Below are 23,012 nucleotides of genomic sequence, written 5' to 3'. Positions count from 1 at the left end.
ATAAGCCGCACCTAAAAACCACAATTTTTCTCAAAAGCAGACAGTGCGGCTAATAACCCGGTGCGCCTTATATATGGATTAATATTCATATTTATTTTCATAAAGTTTAGGTCTCGCAACTACGGTAAACAGCCGCCATCTTTTTTCCCCGTAAAAGAGGAAGTGCTTCTTCTTCTACAGTAAGCAACCGCCCCCATAGAAGAGGAAGCGCTTCTTCTTCTACTGTAAGCACCCGCCCCCGTAGAAGAAGAAGCTCGCGGATATTTAATTTCATTTGTTTTTCTGTAAAGACAACAAAATGTCTCCTACTAAGAGACACGCGTACAAGGTTCCACTGACTTTTGATATTCATGTGAACCGCACTGTGGATACAACGGGAACACGTACGGTGAATATTCGCACCACAGGGAATGAGAAGTCGTCCTACTGTGGTTCTAGCTTGCCATGCTAACGGCCAGAAACTTCCACCCACGGTGATATTCAAAAGGAAGACCTTGCCAAAAGAGAACTTTCCAGCCGGCGTCATCATAAAAGCTAACTCGAAGGGATGGATGGATGAAGAAAAGATGAGCGAGTGGTTGATAGACGTTTACGCGAAGACACCGGGTGACTTTTTTTTCACGCAGCGCCGTTCCTGTTGATCTACGACTGCATGCGCGTCCACATCACAGATGGTGTCAAAAAACAAGTGAAGCACACCGAAGAAGAAGAATTCGAGGGATTTGTAGATGAGTAATAACTTCAGAAAGTGAGCTTTAAATGTTTATTTTGTGTGTTGCGTGACACTAACGTATGAGCAACGTTGAGTTATTGATGTTGCTATTGCTCTGCACTATTTTGAGTGTTACTATTTTTGTGATTGCACATTTGCACATTACATTTTGGGAGTGAACAGAGTTGTTAGAACGCTGGTTTGTAATATATTATTAAAGTTTGACTGACCTATCTGACTGTTTTGTTGACATTCCCTTTAGCGTAGCGTAGGTGCGGCTAATGGCACGGGGCGGCTAATAGGTAAACAAAGTTTTGAAATATTCCGTTCATTAAACGTGCGGCTAATAACACGGGGCACCTTATGGTGCGGAAAATACGGTAGTATTCTAGTAATCTTTTATTGTGAAGGCCGCAGGTGGGCTTCTGGTCTTTGGGGCTGTTCACGACTGCTCTGTTTTGATAAAAAGTGCTTGTCACGGTTAATTTGACAAGACCCTGAGTCACACGCGTGTTCTACTGTTGACGTTCAGAATTTCGAGGTCTGTGAATCCAACTCGTTCGCCTTAACCGTGATCGGCGCATAGGGGGAAGTTTGGAGTTTTTGCTGCGGCGAAATGTGCGTGTGGAGGCGGATCTGATGACTGCTGTCGGCGTGCTAAGAATAACATTTAAAAAGAGTGTCAGACTGTCTGGATCGCTGCACTCACGGGGTAACACATTTGTTTATCATTAAAACGAGGTACCGGTAGCTACTAAGGAACTTGAGTTTCGCTACCCATCCCTATAGAGCAGACTGTGGCAAAATACGGCCCGCGGGCCACATGCGGCCCATTAGGATTTTCAATCTGGCCCGCTGGACGTTCTACATCCGGCGGGATGTTTTAGACCTTTAACATCAAAACTGTAACCAGCATTATGATGTGCAGTGCTGTTTTTAAATGACCGTAAGTCTTGAACAATAGAAAGTATTTCAATGGTTGAAATCTGCACTTTTGAGTTATTACGGTAATCTATGTCACAGCAGCTCAGACCAGGAACAAAGCAGAGTGGGCGGGGTTTGTTTTCAGAGCAGCCAGCCCGAAACGCGTGTGTCAGGAACAGATGCGGAAGCACATTTTTACAACAAATTTCTGCATAAAAGTGATAATATATCATATTGTAGGTATTTGTTATATTTTGCATTCATATTTTGTTGTTTTTTACATTTTGGTTGTAAAAGATGTCTATCAAGGAGCTGGTCTGAGAAGTAAAAGATGTTCATATGTTGTTAACATTCAGTGTTTTATTGTTCATAGTTAATATTGTAAATCACACTTTCTTTATTTTCATGTACATTTTGGGTGTCCCATTCAGTAAAAAACTGTAAAATTATAAGATACAATTATTGAATACGATTAAAATCAAGAGTATGGAGAGGGGTGTACCTGGAATGCTAGGTACACCGTTGAGCCCTCTGGAGACGTCGTGGGCTTCAATCAACGAAACGTCGATGAATCAGGGTGCCCACCCGATGACCCCAATGACATACTTACCCTCCCTTTCACCACTCCACACCGACTGCTACCGTCAAGATTGTTCCTACTTACCAAAGGGATTGAAACATCTAGTTCTATTTGCTTTACTGATCTTCTGGAAGAAAAACCCAGTGACTGTTGTGAAAGTGTAGCTGACGACAAGGGAAAGACCATGTGACAGCTTGGAGAGACAGCTGACAGGAGGAAATAGACCCCAACGAGGCTGTTATGGGCTAGCTACTCACAGCAGCAGGCTCCGTCACCCTATTAGGGCACAAGAGCCACCTTATCTGGCTACAGAAAGTTCAAGAAGAAGAATACCCCTAGAGTCTGCGAGAGCAGGGGCGCAAGAAGAAGACTCACAGGCTGATCTCCTGGTAACGACCCTTGGAATGGACACGACAACGAATGAAGGTAGTAGTAATACTCTTGAGAAACCAGCAGTTGGACATGTTCTTCAGACATGCGTGTGTGGATGGGCTAAAGTAACATCAACCCATGGTCTTAAAGTTGCCTGAAAACCCCAAACCCAGGGCCCTGCATTGACCCGCTTCTGTTAAGAAGAAGGTTAAATTAGTCGGATGAAACTCAGCGGCAGGAAGAAACCCACAGTCCACAGAGCATCAGCACCCCGCAGGATGAGGAGGAAGCTTCAGGCAGAACCACCAGTCCAAGACCATACCCAGTACACCGCAAAAAGAAAAAACATGCAAGGACGTAAGCCGTTGGTGAAATGGCCAAAGTCTAACAGCAAGGAGTGGGAAACCATCAACATAGACTTAAGCCTTATCCTAAGTAACATCAAATGATTAGCCGAAAAGAAGCTGGAGAAGATGGGTGACCTAATCTACAGCTACGAGGAGAAGAGATGTGGAGTGAAGGAACAAGTCAGAAAGAAAGACATGCTTCCCGCCCCCAAATCTCGTCGGCTTCAAGAAATCCCTCTACTTGTAAAAGAAAGGCGACAGCTAAGGAAGTTGTGGAGAAGGCGACAGCAGAAGAAAGGGAAGGGATCGACCTTCTTCAAGAGGAGTTAAAACAGAGGCTCTCAAAACTACATCGAGCGAAAAGCCCAAGGATGCGTCGGAAGAAGAAAGAAAAAGCCAGAACCGACTTCTACAAAGACCCCTTTAAATTTGTGAATGGGATTTTCACAAAAGAGAAGAGTGGATCTCTGAAAACATCAAAAGACCAGGTTGAAGAATATCTGAGAACCATCTATACTGATGAGAAAAAAACATGAACCGATCATTGTCTCCACTGACATCCCTCCAATATCACCCTCACAACATCAGGTTGATGTCAGCCCTCCCAAGCTGAGCAAGGTGAAGCAGGCATTAAAAAAGGCAAGATCGGCATCTGCACCAGGCCCTAATGGTGTTCCGTATAGTGTCTACAAGAACGCTCCAGAGGTTCTGAAATTCCTGTGGAAAAACATGAGAGTGGTGTGGGACAAGCAGATCATCCCGAAAGCCTGGCGAAGAGCGGGAGGAGTGCTTATCCCAAAAGAAAAGAACTCGACCACCATTGAACAGTTTTGCCAAATAAACCTTCTGAACATCGAAGGCAAGATTTTCTTCAGCGTTTTGGCACAGCGACTAACAAAGTATCTGAAGCAAAACCACTTCATTCATACATCGATCCAAAAGGCTGGCATTGCAGGCTTCTCTGGATGCCTCGAACAGAACAGTATCATATGGCATGAAATCCAGACTGCGAAAAAAGAAGGAAAAAATCTTCATGTCTTGTTCCTTGATCAGGCCAACGCCTGTGGATCAGTCCCTCATTCATTACTGTGGACTGCCTTTGAATTCTTCCAAGTGCCAACTACAATCACAAATCTTGTAAAACACTATTTCCAGGATTTGCAGTTTTGCCTCACAACATCAGGTTTCACCACAGAGTGGCAATCTCTGGAAGTATGCATCATGGCTGGGTGCACCATCTCCCCATTGGCTTTTACGATGGCAATGGAGATCATTATTAGAGCCTCGAAATGGGTGGTTGGAGGAGAACGACTACAATGTGGTCAGAGATTACCACCAATTTGAGCCTATATGGACGATATAACAACACTCACAACAACTGTCCCCTGCACCAAGAGACTGCTGGAGAAACTTCATTCAAATATAACATGGGCACGGATGAAGTTAAAGCCCAGCAAGTGCAGAAGTATCTCCATTGTGAAAGGCCAAGTCACAGACCAGAGATTTCATGTCAGCGGAACACCAGTAACAACTGTTTCAGAAATGCCAGTAAAGAGCTTGGGAAGGTGGTATGACGCAAGGCTTAAAGACATCGAGCAGTTTGAGCAACTAAAAAAGGACACCATCACTTACATGGATCGCATCAATAAAACCTTGTTGCCAGGAAAATTCAAGTTGTAGTGTTTTCAATTTGGCATACTCCCAAGACTCTTGTGGCCTTTAACTGTGTACGAAATCCCCATCACCAAGGTTGAAAAATTGGAACGTGTGATAAGCACACAGCTGAAACAGTGGCTTGGAATTCCAAGATGCTTCAGTTCCATCAGACTATATGGGCATGGCAAATTGGAATGACCAATCTCAGGTCTGGTGGAAAAATTTAAATGCACCAAAGCAAGGCTGGTCATGACGCTAACTGAAACTCAGGATGCAGTCATTCGAACAGCGGCTCCCCGAGTAGCAGCGGGAAGGAAGTGGATTCTATCAGAAGTGCAAAGTCTGCTCTTCAATTCAGAGATGTGGTTGGGCAAGTACAGCATGGGAGAGCAGGGCTCGGACTCATCCCAAAAGCTCCCCTATGGCACAAGGCAACATCAGAGCAGAAGAGACGGCTAGTAGTAGAGGAAGTCAGGAGACAGGAGGAGGGAGGGCGACATGCTAAAGCTGTCTCAATGGCCAAGCAGGGGAGATGGACCAACTGGGAAAGCCTGGAGAAGAAAAAGCTCAACTGGTATGACATCTGGCAGATGGAGGGAGCACGGTTGAGTTTTATCATCAGAGCCACGTACGACCTGCTACCGTCCCCCCTAAATCTGAAAACCTGGTACGGAGAAGATCCCACCTGTTCCCTGTGTCAAGTACCTGCATCTCTAAGGCATATCCTATCAGGGTGTACTATAAGTCTCCCCCAAGGACGCTATACTTGGCGGCATAACCAAGTATTCAGAGAGCTTGCAGTAACACTGGAACAGAGGCAAACCACCGCAAACAATCTCCCACAAACACCAGCAGGAAAGGTCCACTTCACACATTTTGTACCAGCCGGCCAACATCAAGAGTGTCAAACAACACCAAATAATGCAAGCATCCTGCAGTCGGCTCGAGATTGGAAATTGGAAGTGGACCTTGATAAAAAGCTTGTGTTTCCCCTAGAAATAATGGCTACAACACTCCGGCCAGACATGGTCCTGTGGTCTCCAACAGCAAAGCTGGCTTATGTCGTGGAGCTGACAGTACCATGGGAAGAAGGGGTTGAAGAGGCTTACGAGAGAAAAAAAAACAAATATTCTGACCTGGCAGCTGAAGCATCCCAGAAGGGCTGGAAGACCAGCATTTTCCCAGTAGAGGTGGGATGCAGGGGATTTGTTGCCACATCTACCATCAGTCTGTTGAGAAAAATGGGAGTGAAGGGACGCTCCCTCCAACAGGCTATCAAGTCCATGTCAAGTGCTGCCGAAAAAAGCAGCAACTGGCTCTGGATTACGCGTAAGGACCCCAACTGGGCAGTAAAATAATAGACAATGGTATGCGGTCAGGCTTAGGCCTGACTCAGGGAAAAGGACGTCCCTGCCATGCAGAGTCCGATAGGATATGGAGGGTATGGCATGGAGGGGGGTGTACCTGGGACGCTAGGTACACCGTTGAGCCCTCTGGAGACGTCGTGGGCTTCAATCAACGAAACGTCGATGAAGCAGGGTGCCCACCCGATGACCCCAATGACATACTTACCCTCCCTTTCACCACTCCACACCGACTGCTACCGTCAAGATTGTTCCTACTTACCAAAGGGATTGAAACATCTAGTTCTATTTGCTTTACTAATTCTGTGTTAAATAATGGAAAAAAGGGACCCAAACACACATACTGAACAGCAGATTTTTACAGCTAAAAACGCATATATATCATTTAAATAACTAAACTTTGTGATTAACAAATAGTTTCATATCATTTGACAAGGTTGTAAACTTAATGTAGTTTAGATATAATTATTGAATATGATTAAAATCAAGAGTATGATTACTGATTCTGTGTTAATACTGGAAAGGGCCCCGGACTCCTCTGTAGTGGAAACGTTGGCCCCCAGGTCAAAAAGGTTGTATTTTGCTGTTTGGCAACTCTAAATTGGCCCGAGTGTGTGAATGTGAGTGTGAATGTTGTCTGTCTATCTGTGTTGGCCCTGCGATGAGGTGGCGACTTGTCCAGGGTGTACCACGCCTTCCGCCCGAATGCAGCTGAGATAGGCTCCAGCACCCCCCGCGACCCTGAAAGGGACAAGCGGTAGAAAATGGATGGATGGATGGATGGGTTACATTTTTGTTGTGTTTTGCTAGATTGTGAAATATATCTATCAAGGAGCTTGTCTGACAAGTAAAAGAGGAGCGATGTTCATATGTTGTTAATATTCAGTGTTTTATTGTTCATAGTTAATGTTGTAAATCCCACATTCTTTATTTTCATGTACATTTTGGGTTCCCATTCAGTAAAAATCTGTGAAATGCCATTCCGTTTTTTTTTTTGAGGTGGTCTGACATAACTTTTTTAGAATTCTATCGGACATTGTGACTTTTGGTATTAGTGTTCCTGAAAAAAAGGGACCCAAACACACATACTGTACAGCAGATTTTTACAGCTAAATGTGTATATATCATTTATACACACATACACATTGGCCCCCCAGACCTATTTTTTCTCTCAATGTGGCCCCCCCCGAATCAAAATATTTGCCCAGCTCTGTTTTAAAGGGTTACTTTTCCGATTCATTTTGGTGGAATAATGAAGCTTAACCTCAAGTTCAATTTAGGACTTGGTAAAAATAGCCCCATTGTGCCACTTCTGCAAGCAACTGCCCATCAATGGAGCTCCTTATTTCACTCAGGATTGATTCGACTGGCAAGCAAGACTGGGCACACCTGCATAATCTTATAATGACATCCAATACAATCTTTTCAAAGATAATAATGCCCAGCTTTTGCTCTCATTAGAGCCTCCACTTCAATGCCGTGTGGCCGCTGAGTGTACAAAGAGGCATTTTGCGATAGTAAAAGAGCCCGCGTGCGTCGCTGATGGAGATGTTGATTACCGACAAAAAACACGATAGTTCCCAAACTGAACTCCCTTGGGAGAGATGTTGAGACTCCCTGCTCGCTGTTGACTGAGCTATTTCAGAATCAAAGTACTGGTTGTTCATCTATTATTCAATCTGTTGCACTCCGCTGTTTCTTTCTGTTCCCACACCGGTCACTATTAGGCCTCAGCCCACCGGGTGGAGCTCTGTTTATTTTGGGACATCTTCGTCTTAAGGAGACGCGCCGTAGGCCTGCAACAGTGTGCTTTGTATTAGCATTTGATTCGTTTGTCAATCACTGATGAGTCTGTTGGAACAGAATAATAGCTCATGTAATTAACTTAACCCCCCCCAAAAAAAAAAACCCCAAAAAACTGCATTCTTAATCACAACCACTTGACCGATGAAAAATATTTTATATATATTTGTTGCTATTATTACTATTATGTTATTATTAACTGTGGTATTGTGAACCATGTGGGGTCCTCTCAAGTCAAGCTTGAGTGGCCAAATACAGTATGGTTCCGGAGAAATAACACACAATGATATATAACTTAAAATAATCTAGAAAAATATAACCAAAAATAACCTAATTCATTTACAATAGGTATTATAGCTGAGATAGGCTCCAGCGCCCCCCGCTACCCCGAAAGGAATAAGCAGTAGAAAATGGATGGATGGATGGATTATTAGTAGCAGTCGTATATATCGTAGTATTGTAAGGCACCAGGTGTCATTGCAACCCAAGCTGAAGTGAAATGATATCAAATAATATAATATTTAAAATAATCTATAATTATTTCCCGGACTGTAAAATTTTTTACAGTATTTAGCATTAATTTTCACAGTAAAATACCTTCATCAAAATGTATTGTAACATTACAACAAATGACAATCCCCTTATATTTCACAACAACTACCGTATTTTCCAGACCATAGGGCGCACCGGATTATAAGGCGCACTGCCGATGAGCGGGTCTCGTCAGGTCTATTTTCATACAAAAGGCGCACCGGATTATAGGGCACATTAAAGGGGTCATACTATGATTTTTTTCTAAATGTAAAACACTTTCTTGTGGTCTACATAACATGTAATGGTGGTTCTTTGGTCAAAATGTTGCATAGATTATGTTTTACAGATCATCTTCAAGCCGCTTTCTGACAGTCTCTTCAGGATGCGCCGTTTTGTGGGCGGTCTTATTTACGTGGCTCACCTTCGGCAGCGTCTTCTCCCCGTCATCTTTGTTGTAGCGGTAGAGCGTGCGAGGACGGGAGTGGAGGAAGTGTCAAAAGATGGAGCTAACTGTTTTAAAAGATAAATAAATGATACATGGGTTATACTTGTATAGCGCTTTTCTACCTTCAAGGTACTCAAAGCGCTTTGACAGTATTTCAACATTCACCCATTCACACACACATTCACACACTGATGGCGGGAGCTGCCATGCAAGGCGCTAACCAGCAGCCATCAGGAGCAAGGGTGAAGTGTCTTGCCCAAGGACACAACGGACGTGACTAGGATGGTAGAAGGTGGGGATTGAACCCCAGTAACCAGCAACCCTCCGATTGCTGGCACGGCCACTCTACCAACTTCATTCAGACTTTACTTCAATCAATAACGGAGCAGCATCTCCTCATCTGGAAACAACCACACCGGAAATGTGTGCCGTGAAAAACCGTCCGACCGGAATTCTAATAACTAAAGTTCCTTGGTTGAATAATGTACACTCACTTCGCCGTTATGTTTTAGCGCTTTCATGGCGAGTTTACTGACAGATATAAGTGAGAACTTTACAATACTTTATCATTTACTACTAAAACATTTTGATACATTTTTGAGCGCCGTGTGTAGCGTTCTATATTGTCAATGGAACATTTAAAATGTTGGTGTTGTTTACTTGAGACTTATCTCTTATGTTTGACTGCCATCTACTGGTCACACTTATCATTACACCATGTACCAAATAAAATGGTGTTGTGTCCCGGAAGAGTTGGTACTGCAGGGAGTTCTGGGTATTTGTTCTGTTGTGTTTATTTTGTGTTGCGGTGCAAATATTCTCCCGAAATATGTTTGTCATTGTTGTTTAGTATGGGTTCACAATATGGCATATGTTTATGACAGTGTTGGCGTTGGTTATACGGCTACCCTCAGTGTGACATGTATGGCTGTTGAATGCCCTTCTTACATTTATTTATGCGATGTTCAAAATCAACATCAACTTTTATAATGGTTGTTATTATATAAAATGACAGTCTGCAACTTGAGACAATTTTCATCCCGCCCAACGTTTTCACCCCGCCCAACGTTACAAAAGCATTGTGGTGGGTAAGATCAACCGGACTTATTCCTTACATTAGGCGCACCGGGTTATAAGGCGCACTATCAAGTTTTGAGGGAAAAAAAGAAATTTAAGTGGGCCTTATAGTCCGTACAATTATTTGAAGTTAAGTTAGCCTTGTTTATGCTTGAAAAAGCTTATTTTAGGCCGAAAATACGTAAAATGCGCCTAAATATGCTTATCATTTGACTAATAATAGGGCGTAGTCTAATTCGATACAAAAAAATAAATAATAAATAAATATATATAAAAAAAACGTGATAGTGTGAAGTCGCAAGATTTGAAGTGCGAAATGATGAGGGAGGACTGTATAAATGCAGGTTAATATTAATAAGCCTATTACTAATCATTATTATGATTCATGCCCATCCTTAGTTGTACAGTCATCATGAGGAAAGTCACAAAATAACACCAGTTCCAGCGTTTCCATCCGTGATGTTCTTACTTTCTGTCCCCTAGTGCCAGATGCTCCTTTTGGCCGACACTGTAAATATGTCTCTGAGGGTACAACGCCATGTTTTGCAGCTCTATGAATGTCAACACAAGCGGCGGATGGCCAGTGTGTGCAGTGCGGCTCTAACAGGACGTATTTAACCACCTCTCGTTATCGTTTCTCTCGGAGGAAATCATTTCCAAAAGCTCCGCGCTCGGCTGATTAGACCTCAGAGGAATTGGCCCCCACAATGTCGTTTCCGCTCCCTCCTCCTGTGTGTATTTGTAACACAACCTTGTCCCCCGGGTTCCTGTTGTCTAAGTGCCTTGCATGAACCCGGCCGTCCCGAGGCTTTTCTTCCTGACACCAGTCTCCTTGCTTCTTTACGGATACAACACACCCAAATGTGTGAATGCTCCAAAGCATTCACACATTTGGTTTTCTACACCAAAATTAATCTATTTATTCTTCTTCTTCTTCTCCTACCTATTCGGGAACCGCAGGCTTTCCCTTGACAAATTCTCAAAATTCCCAGATTTCCCAGAATTCCAGGTTTACCAGGACATTATTCTCATTCAAAATGAATTGGCCATTTTTCAAACTTCCACCATTTCCACATTTTTTAACTGATTCAAACCATTCCACCTTCAACATATTCCACTCATCCTGGACATTCATTTTTCCAAGTTAAAAAAAATTCTAGGAATTCCTGTTTTTTTCAAACGCATTTTTCACCCTTTTTTCTGGCGACTACTCCTTCCACATTTTTCAACCCACTTCAACCGTTCCACCGACAAACCATTCCTCTTAATCAGGTCAAAAAATGATCCCCCCCGCCACATTTTTCCACAATTCCACATTGTCTCGAGTTTGACTACACCCTATTATTCTTTCTTTTACTGGAAAAATTCCCAAAATTCCAGGAATTCCGTATTACCATCTCTCAATTAAAAATGTTACTACTTCAACATTTTTTGACCGATTTAAAAAATTCCAACACCAATCATTTCAACTCATTCAGAACAGTCACATTTTATAGAATTTTCCAAAAAAATTCCCTCTTTGCACGAAATTCTCAAATTTCTATGAAATTCCCATTGAAAAGAATGGGACATTTTTCAAAGTTCAACAACTCCCACATTTTTCATTTGTTTCAAACCGTCCCAACTTCAAAATATTCAGCCTATTCAGGAATTGTGTGCTCCCTTTCAACAATTATATAAAAAAAAATCCAGGATTTCCGAGAATTCTCAGTTTTTAGGAACATTTTCCCCATTCAAAATGAATTATCCATTTTTCTAACTTCCACAATTCCCACATTTTTCAACCGATTCAAACCATTCCACCTTCAACACAGGCAATTCATCCTGGACATTCAAACAACTATTTTACCATGTTCAACACATTTCCAGGAATTCCTGGGTTTTTTCTAACCTCATTTCCAACCTTTTTTTGTGCGATGACTCCTTTCACACTTTTTTCAACCCATTTCAACCGTTCCACTGTCAAAACATTCCTCTTAGTCAGGAAAAAAAACAAAGCCGTTTTTTGAACAGGAAAAATTCCCGGTTTTCCTCAAATTCCAGGAATTCCGTAATACCGTTTCTCAGTTAAAAATGTTACTACTTCAACATTTCTCGACTGATTTGAAAAATTCCAGCACCAACCATTTCAACTCAATCAGAACATTCACATTTTTTAAGCATTTTCCCCAAAATGATCTCTTTTCCCGAAATTCCCAAATTTCCATGAAATTCCCATTGAAAAGAATGGGACATTTTTCAAAGTTCCACAACTCCCACATTTTTTATCCGATTGAAACCGTTCCAACTTCAAAATATTCAGCCTGTTCAGGAATTGTGTGCTCCCTTTCAACAATTCTAAAAAAAAGTTCCCGTATTTCCGAAAATTCACAGTTTTTAGGGACATTTTCCCCATTTAAAATGAATTATCCATTGTTCAAACTTCCACAATTCCCACATTTTTCAACCGATTCAAACCATTCCACCTTCAACACATTCAATTCGTCCTGTAAATTCAAACAACCATTTTCCCACATTAAACACATTTCCAGGAATTCCTGGGTTTTTTCTAACCTAATTTTCAACTTTTTTTAGTGCGATTACTCCTATCACATTTTTCAACCCGTTTCAACCGTTCCACTGTCAAAACATTCCTCTTAGTCAGGACAAAAAACCAAGTTGGTTGAAGAACTTGAAAAATTCCTGCTTTTCCCGAAATTCCGTAATACTATTAATCAATTAAAAAACGGTTACTACTTCTTGCACAATTTAAAAAATTCCAACACCAACCAAATAAGCTCATTCAGGACATTCATTTTCCTAATCTTTTCTTTTTTTAAATCCCACTTTTCCCAAATTTCCTAAATTTTCCGGAATGGGAAATTTTTCCAAGTTGCACAATTCCCACATTTTTTAACCTATTCAAACCATTCCAACATCAACACATTCCACTAATCCTGGACATTCAAACTAACACTTTCCCAAGATCCAAACCAAATTCCGGTTTTCCTAGAAATTCAAACTCTTCAACATTCAAACTATTCTTACATTCATACTACATTCTGTCAGCATTTCAGTTCAACTTCAGCATTGGAGAATTCAATCATCTAGTTAACCGTTTGTTTATCTCTACACAGAACGACACCTGGTCTGAGCTCTACTCCTTTGCCGTCTTCAAGGCCATGAGCCACATGTTGTGCATCGGTTACGGCCGCCAAGCCCCGGAGAGTTTGTCCGACATCTGGTTGACCATGCTGAGCATGATCGTGGGAGCCACGTGCTACGCCGTCTTTATTGGCCACGCCACGGCTCTCATCCAATCCCTGGACTCCTCCAGACGGCAATATCAGGAGAAGGTGAGGCCCTTTTCCTCTTACAAATTCACAGGACTTTATTCATCGTTTTGGACGACGAGCCAACATCCTCCCTCCTGTTTTGGCTGCCAGTAGCCGTAAAAGATGTTGAAAGCACCTCACGTCGTCACTGAACTATAAATAGTGTGATCAGCTTGTTCCATCACCTCCTTGACACTATAAGTTGTGGAAATAGTCACTTTTATTCCACTCTTGTTGGAAGTGATATATTACTGACTTGGCAGCGGATCAAAAATAAATCAAGTGTTTGCACACGCTCACTGGCCACAACATTAGGCACACTTACACAATTGAGATCAATGCAAGAACGAGCAGATATTCTGCCTTTTAATCATCATCTGTTTGGAGGTTTTAATTTAACGACGCGTGTACAGTGTTACCTCAACTTAAGAGTGATTTGAGATAAGAGATGTCTCTCAAACACTTCTATGGGAGTACAAAAACAGAGACTCCGATTTCCCTCGCCCGGACGCGGGTCACCGGGGCCCCCCTCTGGAGCCAGGCCCGGAGTTGGGGCACGATGGCCATGGGGCCCGGGCGGGCACAGCGCGAAGAGGCAACGTGGGTCCCCCCTACAATGGGCTCACCACTTATAGGAGGGGCCACACTGGCGTTGCGCGCAGTGAGTGGCGACGGGCTGGGGTAGCAATTCTTGTTGCCCCCCGGTTCAAAGCCTGCACGTTTGCGTTCAACCCAGTGGACGAGAGGGTAGCTTCCCTCCGCCTTCGGGTCGGGGGATGGGTACTGACTGTTTGTGCTTACGCACCAAACAGCAGTTCAGAGTACCCACCCTTTTTGGATACATTCAAGGGAGTACTGGAAAGTGCTCCCCCGGGTGATTCCCTTGTCCTACTGGGGGACTTCTACGCTCATGTTGGCAATGACAGTGAAACCTAGAGAGGCGTGATTGGGAAGAATTTTCCCCCGGATCTGAACCCGAGTGGTGTTTTGCAGAGGTGGGTAGAGTAGCCCGAAATTGTACTCAATTAAGAGTCCTGTTACTTTAGAGATTTATTACTCAAGTAAAAGTAAGGAGGAGTCACCCAAATATTTACTTGGGTAAAAGTAAAAAGTATGTTGTGAAAAAACTACTCAAGTACTCAGTAACTGATGAGTAACTTGTTCGTTTAATGATGACGCAACAAATAATATACAAAACCATAAAAATAGCAATGACCAAATTCAGAGCCAGGAATATCTCTTAAGCAACTAAAACAATAATATATATTAAATAATAATACATTAACATAAAAAAAAGTAAGGCAAATTGAGCCACAATAACTTAACAGCACCATAGGCTCAGTAAGCAGAGATTATAAAGGATAATAACAAGTTAGCCTTTACGCAAACCATAAACTGATAGGTGTGGGCTGCATCTGGGAACACACTGTGCACTTCTGATTGGTGTTTGTATGCGTGTGTGTGTGTGTGTGTGTGTGTGTGTGTGTGTGTGTGTGTGTGTGTGTGTGTGTGTGTGTGTGTGTGTGTGCGACTGTGCGTGTCTATGAGGCTGCAGTGCGTTAATAAATGTCCCCACACGATGTACATTTGACAGTGATTCATAGCAGGGAAGCTAACATGTCGCGATGTGCTTCCTCAAATTTAACGTTGAGTTCGTGTAAGCTTAAGCTTGTTGCCGCTGAAACTTTATGTGCAGTTAATCACGTGACCACCTGGCTCTGTTTGATTGGTAAAACGGAGTCAAACGTCACCAGTGACTGCATTTGATTGGTGAAACGCAGGCATGCGACAGATCCTATTTTGAAGGTCTGTCTGACAAACCAAAACAAACAAAGCGTGCATTAACAGATCGATAAAAATCAGTAGCGAGTAGCGAGCTGAATGTAGATAACTGGAGCGGAGTAAAAGTAGCGTTTCTTCTCTATAAATATACTCAAGTAAAAGTAAAAGTATGTTGCATTAAAACTACTCTTAGAAGTACAATTTATCGCAAACGTTACTCAAGTAGATGTAACGGAGTAAATGTAGCTCGTTACTACCCACCTCTGGTGTTTTGTTATTGGACTTTTGTGCTCGTCACAGATTGTCCATAACAAACACCATGTTCAAACATAAGGGTGTCCATATGTGCACTTGGCTCCAGGACACCCTAGGCCGCAGTTCCATGATCGACTTTGTAGTTGTGTCATCGGATTTGCGGCCTCATGTTTTGGACACTCGGGTGAAGAGAGGGGCAGAGCTTTCTACCGATCACTACCTGGTGGTGAGTTGGCTGCGATGGTGGGGGAGGATGCCTTACAGACCTGGCAGGCCCAAACGCAGTGTGAGGGTCTGCTGGGAACGTCTAGCAGAGTCTCCTGAGAGAGAGTTTCAATTCCCACCTCCGGAAGAACTTTGAACAAGTCACGAGGGAGGTGCTGGACATTGAGTCCGAGTGGACGATGTTCCGCACCTCTATTGTCGAGGCGGCTGATTGGAGCTGTGGCCGCAAGGTAGTTGGTGCCTGTCGTGGCGGTAATCCTAGAACCCGTTGGTGGACACCGGCGATGAGGGACGCCGTCAAGCTGAAGAAAGAGTCCTATCGAGTTCTTTTGGCTCATAGGACTCTGGAGGCAGCGGACAGGTACCGACAGGCCAATCGGTGTGCAGCTTCAGCGGTCGCGGAGGCAAAAACTCGGACATGGGAGGAGTTCGGGGAAGCCATGGAAAACGACTTCCGGACGACTTCAAAGCGATTCTGGACCACTATCCGCCACCTCAGGAAGGGGAAGCAGTGCACTGTCAACACCGTGTATGGTGAGGATGGTGTTCTGCTGACCTCGACTGCGGATGTTGTGGATCGGGGAAGGGAATACTTCGAAGACCTCCTCAATCCCACCAATACGTCTTCCTATGAGGAAGCAGTGCCCGGGGAATCTGTGGTGGCCTCTCCTATTTCTGGAACTGAGGTTGCTGAGGTATTTAAAAAGCTTCTCGGTGGCAAGGCCCCGGGGGTGGATGAGACCCGCCCGGAGTTCCTTAAAGCTCTGGATGCTGTGGGACTGTCTTGGTTGACAAGTCTCTGCAGCATCGCGTGGACATCGGGGGTGGCACCTCTGGATTGGCAGACTGGGGTGGTGGTTCCTCTTTAAGAAGGGGAACCAGAGGGTGTGTTCCAACTATCGTGGGATCACACTCCTCAGCCTTCCTGGTAAGGTCTATTCAGGTCATACTTGCCAACCCTCCCGAATTTTCGGGGAGACTTCCGAATTTCAGTGCCTCTCCCGAAAATCTCCCGAGACAACCATTCTCCCGAATTTCTCCCGATTTCCAGCCGGACTTAAGGCACGCCCCCTCCAGGTCCATGCGGACCTGAGTGAGGACAGCCTGTCGTCACGTCCGCTTGCCCGACAGCAAGTGTGGGAGTCGGTTCTGAAGTATGAAGTAAAGAGATATAACTTCGTCACCTCACCTGGTTATTGACTCCAACCCAGAATATTACACTGCCCCTACCTATGCTCCTTCAAAGGCTGTGGTACTGGCTGAAAAGCATTGCACTTTCAAATACAACAATGAGTAGAGAGGAGTGTTGTGTGTATATGTGTAAATAAATGAACACTGAAATTCAAGTATTTATTTTATTTATATGTATATATATGTATATAATAAAATACATATACTGTATATATAGCTAGAATTCACTGAAAGTCAAGTATTTATTTTATTTATATATATATATATATAAGAAATACTTCAATTTCAGTGAATTCTAGCTATAAATAAACCCCCCCCCCAGGTGTACTGGAGAGGAGGCTACGCCAGCTAGTTGAACCTCGGATTCAGGAGGAGCAGTGTGGTTGTCGTCCTGGTCGTGGAACTGTGGACCAGCTCTATACTCTCGGCAGGGTCCTTGAGGGTGCATGGGAGTTTGCCCAACCAGTCTACATGTGCTTTGTGGACTTGGAGAAGGCATTCGACTGTGTCCCTCGGGAAGTCCTGTGGGGAGTGCTCAGAGAGTATGGGGTATCGGACTGTCTGATTGTGGTGGTCCGCTCCCTGTATGATCAGTGTCAGAGCTTGGTCCGCATTGCCGGCAGTAAGTCGGACACGTTTCCAGTGAGGGTTGGACTCCGCCAAGGCTGCCCTTTGTCACCGATTCTGTTCATAACTTTTATGGACAGACTTTCTAGGCGCAGTCAAGGCGTTGAGGGGATCTGGTTTGGTGGCTGCAGGATTAGGTCTCTGATTTTTGCAGATGATGGGGTCCTGATGGCTTCATCTGGCCAGGATCTTCAGCTCTCACTGGATCGGTTCGCAGCTGAGTGTGAAGCGACTGGGATGAGAATCAGCACCTCCAAGTCCAAGTCCATGGTTCTTGCCCGGAAAGTGTGGAGTGCCATCTCCGGGTTGGGGAGGAGACCCTGCCCCAAGTGGAGGAGTTCAAGTACCTCAAAGTTTTGTTCACGAGTGGGGGAAGAGTGGATCGTGAGATCGACAGGCGGATCGGTGCGGCGTCTTCAGTAATGCGGACGCTGTATCGATCCGTTGTGGTGAAGAAGGAGCTGAGCCAGAAGGCAAAGCTCTCATTTTACCGGTCGATCTACGTTCCCATCCTCACCTATGGTCATGAGCTTTGGGCTATGACCGAAAGGATAAGATCACGGGTACAAGCGGCCGAAATGAGTTTCCTCCGCTGGATGGCGGGGCTCTCCCTTAGAGATAGGGTGAGAAGCTCTGTCATCCGGGAGGAGCTCAAAGTAAAGCCGCTGCTCCTCCACAACGAGAGGAGCCAGATGAGGTGGTTCGGGCATCTGGTCAGGATGCCACTCGAACGCCTCCCTTGGAAGGTGTTTAGGGCACGTCCGACCGGTAGGAGGCCACAGGGAAGACCCAGGACATGTTGGGTAGACTATGTCTCCCGGCTGGCCTGGGAACGCCTCTGGATCCCCCGGGAAGAGCTGGTCGAACAATTAATTGTTGCAGGGTTTTCCCTACCACGTATTTAATTGTGGCGCACCGCCACAGCAAGATAAAAGCCGCCACACCATCAAAACTAATTTAGGTAATATACCATATGAATGGCTATACTGTATATAGTAGGGTTGTCCCGATACCAGTAATTTAGTACCGGTACAGAAATGTATATCAATATTTTTCGATACTTTTCCAAATAAAGAGAACTACGAAAAATTTCAATTAGCTTTATTTTAACAGAAAATCTTACACTACATTAAACACTCACAGTCAAAGAACAATTTTACAAGGTTAAAATATAGATTTGAGAAACACCTTGCGGTGCAGCTTGAACACATCATCAGTAAAGAACCGAGGTTCATTGGGTGTCTCGGGTCTTTGATCTCTATACACCCTCGCCTGGGCGACCCAACCGGGGCTGATCAGGCCCCGGCTTGTGTCCAAGCAGCGAACTACTCCATCCGTCTCCCCTCTTGATCCACAACCACCTTGAGGCTTTCTCAGCAGCCTCACTGATATTTCTGGTGGCTTTTCTCTCCAGCAACCCTCTGATTCCAAGAAGTCTGAATGCTTGATGCACAGATTGCCCTAGAAAGCCCCTGCAGCCCTCTTTTATAGGCTCACAGCGGGCCCTCCAGCTGCTCTCTCTGCATGCCTCGACCAGCTCAAGGTATTTGGCCTTCTTTCGCTCATGGGCCTCCTCCATCCGATCTTCCCAGGGGACTGTAAGTTCCAGCAGCACAACATGCTTCGTTGAGTCAGAAGTTAAGACAAGGTCTGGCCTCAGCGATGTCCTTGCTATGCGCTCTGGAAACTTCAGCTGTCTGGCGAGATCCACCTGAAGCTGCCAGTCACGGGCTGTGGCTAGCAGTCCGGTTGGGGCCTTACGTCCAGCCTGTGGTTTGTCCCCTGCCTTGACGAAGGAGATGTTGTGCCTGACTGGGAGCTGGTGTTTGCTCTGCTGGATTCCAGTGCCAATGGTGTCTGCTACTGCCTTCAGTGCCTGGTCGTGGCGCCATGTGTACCTCCCCTCTCCCAGGGCTTTAGGGCAGCAGCTCAAGATGTGCTCCAGGGAACCCCGTGCCTTGCACAGTGGACATTCAGGTGTTTCTACTAGCCCCCAGCAATGAAGATTAGATGGACTTGGGAGGACATCATACACTGACTGGATCAGGAACTTGAGTCTTGCTGGTTCTGACTTCGAAAGTTCTGTCCAGGTGATCTTCCGGGTAGATGCGTGGTCCCAATTTGTCCAGGCTCCTTGCTGGCGCATGGCCACTGTCTTGCTCCGGCGTTCCTCCTCAACCTCTGCACGGATCTCTCCCTGCACCATCAGCCGTCTCTCTCGACCCTGGGCTTTGTCGTAGCGTGGTCTTGTATGGCTACCCAGCCCAGCTCGTCCGACTGCCACAGCACCCACTAAGACGCCATGTCTCAGCCTTGCTTCTGCCTGTTCAACGGCCTCCTGTGCCTTCCACTTCCTCCCAGTTCTGACCTTGATGCCAGCAGAGGAGACTCTGGTGTCAGATGAGTCTCTGTAAAGTAACACCTCCCTGGCTCTGATGACTTTAAACTCCTCAGTCAATCCGGTGAAGGGAAGTTGCAGCTTGTTGGTGTTCCCATACAGGGCGATGCTGCTTAGGCTCTTCGGCAAGCCCAGCCACCTACGCAGGTGCTGGCTGATGTTGCGTTCGAAGCCCTCCACAATGGTTACTGGGACTTCGTAGATGACCAGCGGCCAAAGGATTCTCGGCAGGATGCCATGCTGGTATATCCAAGCCTTGAACTTCCCGGGGAGGCCCGACTTGTCCACTGCTGATAGCCAGGTCTTCAGCTCCACATGGGCTGACTGCACTGCTGCCTTGTCCTCCAGGGTGCTGTCAAAAATCTTCCCCAGACTCTTCACAGGCTTCTCTGACACTGATGGTATGGGGACTCCATCCAGGCTGAAGCAGTGTTTGTCCTCCACTCTCCCCTTCCTCAAAACCAGGGACCTGGACTTGGCTGGCTTGAACATCATTCTCGCCCATGTGATGATCCTTTCCAGTCCGCGGAGGAGCCACCGACACCCTGTCACTGATGTTGTTGTGACAGTCAGATCATCCATGAAGGCTCGGATCGGAGGTTGGCGAATGCCGGAACTGAACTTCGGACCCCTGCATTCCACTTCTGCTGCTTTGACCAGCATGTTCATCGCTAGGGCGAACAGTGCCACTGATATGGTGCACCCTGTGATGATGCCCTTCTCCAGGCGGTGCCATGCAGATGTTATTGCTCCAGAGGTGAATCTCAGACTGAAACTACTGTAGTAGTCCCGTATGAGTTCAGTGATCTTCTCTGGAACATGATGTGTCGTCAAGGCTGTTGTCACGAGCTTGTGTGGAATGGATCCATAGGCATTGGCAAGGTCAAGCCAAAGGACAGCCAGGTCTCCTTGATTTTCCCTTGCCTCCCGGATCAGCTGGGTAACCACTCCTGTGTGTTCCAAGCAGCCTGGCATGCCTGGGACTCCTCCCTTCTGCACTGCAGTGTCGATATAGGAATTCCTCAGGAGGTACTCTGTCAACCTGTTGGCAAGAATCTTGAAGAAGATCTTGCCTTCCACGCTGAGCAGGGAGATGGTGCGGAACTGCGTGATGTCACTTGCATTCTCCTCCTTTGGTATCCAGACACCCTCTGCATGGCGCCACTGCTTGGCTGCCTTCCCCCTCCGCCATACTACCCTGATGAGTCTCCACAGCCTCTCCAGGAGTCTCGGGCAATGCTTGTAGACTTTGTATGGCACTCCACTTGGGCCTGGGGCTGCGCTGGTCCTTGCGGCTCGGACGGTGTCCCTGACTTCTGCCAAGGTGGGCTCTTTGATGTTAAACTGGAAGGAGGGTTCTGATGGTGTGGGTAGCCCTCTGCAGGGGGGCAGATCTTCTTCTTTCCTACTGTCGCTGTATGTGTTACTGAGGTGCTGATTGATCTCCTCTTCAGAGCAGACAAGGGTCCCGCTCCGCTTCTGCCCCAGCAGCTGTTTCGTAAATCCAAAAGGGTTTGCTATGAAGGCAGTGCGCTTGCGCGCCCTCTCTCTGCCCCTTCTCCTATGTCCCTCAGCACGTCGGAGAGAGATGAGCTTCTGCTTCAGGATGTCCCTGAGCTCTGACAGGGCTGGTCACCATTTTTGGTGATTTAACCCCCAATTCCAACCCTTGATGCTGAGTGCCAAGCAGAGAGGCAATGGGTCCAATTTTTTTAGTCTTTGGTATGACTCGGCTGGGGTTTGAACTCACAACCTACAGATCTCAGGGCGGACACTATAACCACTAAGCCACTGAAAAACTCCAGACGCTCATCTTCGTTTCGTGTATCGTTTACTTTTAAGCGTAATTTTTCCAAAACGTCAAACGATGACGACGTGAAAGAAAAAATGTATAGAGAAATAAAGCGAGAGTGTCACAGAATGAGAGAGGAAAAAGAGAGTAAGGTCAAAAAAACTATGTGGCTCCATTTCACCATACCTGACTGCCATTACCCATAATATTCAAATAAAGTAAATAGTCCCCTTTTGGCTGAATAAACATGAAGCTGTGAACATCTGCTGTACACAATGTGTGCTTAGGTCCTATTTTTAGGAACACTAATACAAAACCTCGCAATAATATCTGATTGAAAGCTAAAAACGTTATGACAGACTGTCTTAAAAAACGGAATGGAATTTTATTTTTTTTTACTGAATGAGACACCCAGAATGTACATGAAAATAAAGGATGTGGGATTTACAATATTAACTGTGAACGATAAAACACTGAATATTGACAACATATGAATGAATCGATAGACATATTTTACAATCAAGCGAAACACAACAAAAATGCAACAAACACAGCAAAATATAAACGCAAAGGGTAAAAAAAACCCCACCTACAATCTGATATATCTGATATCAATCAATCAATCAATCAATCAATCAATCAATCAATCAATCAATCAATGTTTACTTATACAGCCCTAAATCACGAGCATCTCAAAGGGCTGCACAAGCCACAACGATATCCTCGGCTCAGAACCCACATCAGGGCAAGAAAAAACTCAACCCAATGGGATAACAATCAGAAACCTTGGAGGGGACCGCAGATGTGGGGGGGGGGTCTATTTGTAGGCTAAAGCATACAAATGAGTTTTAAGATGGGACTTAAATGCTTCTACTGAGGTAGCATCTCTAGCTGTTACCAGGTGGGCATTCCAGAGTACTGGAGCCCGAATAGAAAACGCTCTATAGCCCGCAGACTTTTTTTGGGCTCTGGGAGTCACTAAAAAGCCGGAGTTCTTTGAACGCAGATTTCTTGCCGGGACATATGGTACAATACAATCAGCAAGATAGGATGGAGCTAGACCGTATAGTATTTTATATCACTAAGCTTTAGAACTTTGTTGTAAAAATCTCCTTCCGCGTCTGTCCTTGACACCCGTATTTTAGGCTGGCCGCTCTGGAAACACTCTGTGGAAACGCTCCCCACCCACACTGCTTGGTGCCTCGTCTGAGTTGCTGTGACTGAGATTAGCATAGTAACTAATTAGATTACCGTAGTAACTAGTATATCATGCAAAAGCGCAGATTCCAACCATTGAAATACTTTGTATAGTTCAAGACTTACATTTGAAAACATCCCTGCACATCATAATGGCAGTTACAGTTTCCATCTTAAAAATATAAAAAAATAATTTGGGAATGTCCGACGGACCATATTAAAAAGCTTAACGGGCCGTATGTGGCCCCCAAGCCTTAATTTGCCCAAGTCTGTTGTAGGGTGTCCCCAGCTAAATGACAGATAGTTAATAGTAATATTTGTACACTCTCAGTTACATGAACATTGATATTATACATGTGGGCCCATAAATAGAAATGTTGTTAAATGTAGCTTTGATGTAGTGTTGTATATTTGTTG

The 23,012-nt window shown here is 45.0% G+C and overlaps 1 protein-coding gene across 1 annotated transcript in view; it reads left to right on the top strand.

Moving 5' to 3' along the window:
* The window catches only part of LOC133630888 (potassium/sodium hyperpolarization-activated cyclic nucleotide-gated channel 2-like), a 94,107-nt gene that overhangs the window by 29,285 nt on the left and 41,810 nt on the right, over positions 1-23,012 (top strand). Inside the window, exon 4 of the mRNA XM_062022710.1 lies at positions 12,931-13,149. Within this exon, the coding sequence (XP_061878694.1) occupies positions 12,931-13,149 (219 nt within the window). The remainder of the gene's footprint in view (positions 1-12,930; positions 13,150-23,012) is intronic.

This window comes from Entelurus aequoreus, linkage group LG16, assembly GCF_033978785.1.
Source record: "Entelurus aequoreus isolate RoL-2023_Sb linkage group LG16, RoL_Eaeq_v1.1, whole genome shotgun sequence".
In the NCBI taxonomy this organism is placed as follows: domain Eukaryota; kingdom Metazoa; phylum Chordata; class Actinopteri; order Syngnathiformes; family Syngnathidae; genus Entelurus; species Entelurus aequoreus.
Note: the sequence above shows the minus strand (reverse complement) of the source record. Positions and strands in the feature narration are given on the sequence as shown.